This window comes from Microtus ochrogaster (genome assembly GCF_000317375.1).
Source record: "Microtus ochrogaster isolate Prairie Vole_2 chromosome 14 unlocalized genomic scaffold, MicOch1.0 chr14_random_1, whole genome shotgun sequence".
Lineage (NCBI taxonomy): Eukaryota > Metazoa > Chordata > Mammalia > Rodentia > Cricetidae > Microtus > Microtus ochrogaster.
Genome location: NW_004949096.1, coordinates 27145833 through 27150690, shown reverse-complemented (window position 1 = coordinate 27150690; position 4858 = coordinate 27145833). Strand labels below are relative to the sequence as shown.

General features: G+C 43.5%; 1 protein-coding gene across 1 annotated transcript in view; it reads right to left on the bottom strand.

Annotated features, from left to right (window-relative positions):
* Bub1b (BUB1 mitotic checkpoint serine/threonine kinase B) overlaps positions 1–4858 on the bottom strand; it is a 57119-nt gene that overhangs the window by 4323 nt on the left and 47938 nt on the right. The window contains exons 19-20 of the mRNA XM_005364244.1: positions 2712–2861; positions 1006–1148 (exon numbers count right to left, since the gene is read on the bottom strand). Coding sequence (XP_005364301.1) covers positions 1006–1148; positions 2712–2861 — 293 coding nt within the window. The remainder of the gene's footprint in view (positions 1–1005; positions 1149–2711; positions 2862–4858) is intronic.

The following is a 4858-nucleotide window of genomic DNA, read 5'->3' as shown; positions in this document are numbered from 1 at the left end:
CTCTCTCTCTCTCTCTCTCTCTCTCTCTCTCTCTCTCTCTCTCACACACACACACACACACACACACACCATCTCCTCAGCACATTGCCAAGGGCAAAACCTCTTTTCTTCCCCACTTCCTAGGGATCAAACCCAGGTTACCGATCTCATTACCACCAAGCAATATTCCCACCCCTCAATCTTGTCTTCCTCACAAATTATGTGAACAATGAACTCAGTGACTTCAAAAGTCTTTTTCTCGGGGGCTGAAGATGGCTTAGTTAAGTTGCTCTTGCAGAAAACCAGGGCTCAATTTCTAGACTCTGCATGGTGGTATACAACCATCTATAGCTTTAGTTCCAGGGGATCCTATGCCCTCTCCTGACCGCCACCTGGCATTGAGCATGCATGTGGTGCACAACCACACATGCAGACAAACACTCACATATAAAGAAATAAAATAAAATGTATAGTGGAGCATGGTGACACACACTTTAATCCCAGCACTTGGTAGGCGAGGCAGGCGGATCTCTGTGAGTTCAAGGCGAGCCTGGTTTACAGAGTGCCAGGCCAGTCAGGACTCTGCAGAGAAACCCTGTCTCAAAAAACAAAACAAACAAAACATATAAATATGTACATATACATAATAAAAATAACAATAAAAAGGCTTTCTTGCTTTTATTATCTTAAGACTATAAAATATTTCCTGTCAAATTTGTTAAATAAAAAGATAAAGTCCTTTTGTTTCTTATCCTGTTGTTAAGCTAAAGTCCAGGCTTAAGCTCACAAGGCAAGCACTCTACCACCAACACATTCACAGCCACGGGATCCATTCCCAGTACCCACATGGCAGCTTACAAACATCTTACATGTGTAAGTCCGGCCTCAGTGGGCACCAGTCATGCAAGAGGCGCACAGACAAACAAGCACGAAAAACACTTATACACATTTCTTTAAGGCATAAATATGAAAATTATCCATGTTTTCAAAAAAAGTGGCCCATGTAGGAACATAAAAAGGTCCCACCTGTTTCTGAGGATCAGACTCTGTGGGCTCAGGTCTCCATGGACTATCTCAGCTTGGTGAAGCTTCTCCACTATTGTCAAGAGGTTATAAATAATCAAGACTACTATTTCCTGAGTCACAAGTTCACTGTGCTGAAGAAGATCCTGACAACAGAAAGACAGAAAACTGTTTCTCCCTAGTGTACGTGCAGCGCCACCCTGACAACCACTGCTTGTGCACTTCCTTCTGTCCCCACAGCTTTAAAATGGTCTCCTGAATACTGGGAGATTTAATGAGACGGTGGGCAAAGAACATAAGAAAAAAGGAAAGGTGCGCTTGCTGCCCAGCCAGAAGACCCTTGTGGTCCCTGGAATCTACAGAGTGGACAGAAGAACCGACTTCTGCAAGCTGTTCCCTGATTGCTACATGCATGTGCACGCTCACCTACATATGAACACACACACACACATATAAAGTAAAACATTAATTTCTTTTATATTTTGGTAGCAAAATCTGAAGAACACAGCAAAGAATAAAATGATATATTGTGTCTGTATTTTAAAAAGGATGCAGGGGAGACAGAATAGTCAAGACAAAATTTTTATTTTGCTTTAAATGAGTTGATAACTATTCTAGTTAGGTGACTCGTTCATTCCCTTCACATCCCAGGATAAAATGTTAAAAATACCAAATAGGTACTTGATCAAAACCACTGGAGAAGAAGGCCAGGGAGGTAGCTCACTGGCAAAGCGATTACCTAGATGTACGGGTCTGGTCAATCCCTAGCACTAACACCAACCAGAACCCCTCTGCCTTTAAAAAAGGGGGGGTGGGGGGCTGGAGAGATGGCTCAGCGGTTAAGAGCATTGCCTGCTCTTCCAAAGGTCCTGAGTTCAATTCCCAGCAACCACAAGGTGGCTCACAACCATCTGTAATGAGGTCTGGTGCCCTCTTCTGGCCTGCAGACATACACACAGACAGAATATTGTATACATAAATAAATAAATAAAATGTTTAAAAAAAAAAAAACCAAGCATGGTGGTGCACACCTTTAATCCCAGCACTTGGGAGGGAGAGGCAACTGGATCTGAGTTTGAGACCAGTCTGGTCTACAAAGTGAGTGCTAGGACAGACAAGGCTGTTACACAGAGAAACCCCGTCTTGAAAAACCAAAAAACAAACAAAAGAACCCCAACCAGCCAACGAAGAATCACCTGAGAAAAGAAGGAGTCACTAAAACGTCTCAGTTTGAATTGAACGTGTTTGGTGCATCTGGAAGCCTGAGGCAGAGACTCCTGGGTTCGAGGCCAGTCAGGTCTATACACTTAAGTCTGATCCCTGGAACCTATGGAGAATTATCCTTGAACCTCCACATGAATACCATGGCACGTACACACACACAATAAATGTTAAATAAATAAAAATTAAAAACTGGCCTGTTTCTAGATGGCTGAAAGAAATTTTGTATTAAATATCTTAAACTTTTAATTACAATTATGTGTGTGTGCACATGCCATGATGTGAGTGGAAACCAGAGACAATATATAGGATTCAATTCTCTCTCGTTACAGTTCGGGCCCGGGGGAATCAAACTCAGGTCATCAGACCTGGCACCAAGTGCCCCCTGCTGAGCCACCTCACCAGCCCTGCATTAAACATCTTTCGCAGATGTAGTGCAAATTTCTTCTTTTCATTCTAAGTTGTATGTTCTGAGCATTATCACCAACCTGAAGGGTAGAACAATTTATATACTGGTACCAAATGATATGGCCATCTTGGTACTGGCAACAGCTGCAGAGCGGGTCACAGTCCTCATTTAGACGCTCCCTTAACTTGAGGTTGATATAGAAATCCCATGGGACAGGTTGAAAAGATGCCTGTAAGATATAATATTTCACAAGTAAAGGCAATTAGAATATGTGGTGATGGCTGAGAGACTGAAGACATGGTCTCACTACGTAGCCCTGCCTGGCCTAGAAGTCTCATATAGACCAGGTTAGCCCTGGACTCATGGAGCTCCACCTACCTCTGCCTCCTAAGATAAAAAGTGTCTACTACCATGCCTGGCTGGAAGACACATGTCTCAGTCATAAAGAACAAAATCATACTATTTGTAAGAAAGTAGATAAAAGAACAAAATCATACTATTTGTAAGAAAGTAGAGAAGCGAAACACAGAAGAACAAATGCCTGTGTTTCCTATTTAACTATGCACGCATGAAAGCAGGAGGGGACCATGAGCGTGACAGGAGGGGAGAAGCGTGAGTAAAGCACAATTATTTACACACATACACATCTACGTATAAAGAACCCATTACTTTGTTTGCTACCTAAAACCAGCCAACCAACCCAAAACACAATAACAACAAAAACTATACAATTTAGGAGGCAGAGGCAGGAGAACTAACACAAATTTAGGCTAGCCTGGTCTACGTACTGAATTCCAGACCAGCCAGGGCTTCAGAATGAGACCCTGTCTAAAACAAACAAAGGCAATAATAAATTCTCCACATTTCTTCCATCCTTAATCCCTGTAGCAGTTGGTGGGTTTCCAATAAACTGCCAAAACTACACCATCTACAGTGCCATCCACACTGTCGGGGTCTCTATACACACACAGCTTCCAACTAGACTTCAGTGTTACACACCTAACTCCAGTGAGAGCAAAACACTCCACGTTGCTAATACGAAGACAATTTTAAATAGATAAAAAGAAAACAGAAAAATTGTTTTTTTCCTCCCTCCTTTAAAAAAGCACTTCATTTTGTGTGTGTTTATGTGTGCGTGTCATTGCATGGGTGAGAAAGTGACAAACTGTGGGAGTTGGCAGTGTTCTTCCACGTCAGCTGCAGGGATTGAACTTCAGGTTGTCAGCCTCGGTGGCAAGCACCTTTATCTTCCTGGGCCAGCCTGGTCTACATAATGAACTCCAGGACAGCTATGACTATTATTGCACAAATGCCGAGAGCTGCCGTGGAGTATACAGCAGGTGGGTGACCCATCAGACACATGGTTCCCTGGTGGGGAACCCCACCTGGAAAGGCCGTGGGGTCACTGGTGTGGAAAGCAGTTGCTCCTGTTTGTAATTTTGCTCATGAGTCACTTCGTTTCTTCCCTAAAACCTTCATTTTTTTTCTAAGAACAGCTTTCAGTGTATTCCAACTGCTATGTGTTTATCTTGTGAAAATGTCCATCTACTGGGCACACAGATAACTGTGGACGGTCAGAAAGATGATTCCTGCTCTCTGTAGAATCCCAATGAACAGAAATACTAGGCTATCTTACATTACTCAGATGGACACAGGATTCTCAGTCACAAAGATAGCCTCTCTTACATAGACAGCTGCTTTAGACTTCAGAGCAGATTCAAAACAGGCTGGTTGCTCCTAGAGACAAATACTTGAGGTCATTTTTCCCCAGGTGTTGTTGTTTTACTAATTCAAGGTCAGAGTTTGAAGGAACTTTAGTCTGTGTGTACTCCGCGACCTCAAGGTCCAGCCAACTGTTTACTGTCTGGGAACCCTCACCAGGAGCTACGTGTAAGAGCATGGTTGCTCACTGGCCGGTCACTGTGACATTCCTAGTCTGAAAGACACTATGTGATTTATCTTGGGTTTTGAGAGGGGGTCAGGCTCTAAAAATGTAACTTGTCCAGAGTCTGTGTGTGGGAGAGCAGAGAGCAGCGAGTGGAGACAGAGACAGAGTGGAGGTGTTGAGAGAAGGCCGCTGTGGGAAAGAGACGTGTGAGAGATGAAGACGCAGCATCAGAGAGAGTGGTGAATGAAGGACCGCTCTGGAAGTGTGCGTGTGTGAGAGAGATGAAGAAGTGTGCGTGTGTGAGAGAGATGAAGAAGTGTGCGTGTGTGAGAGAGAGA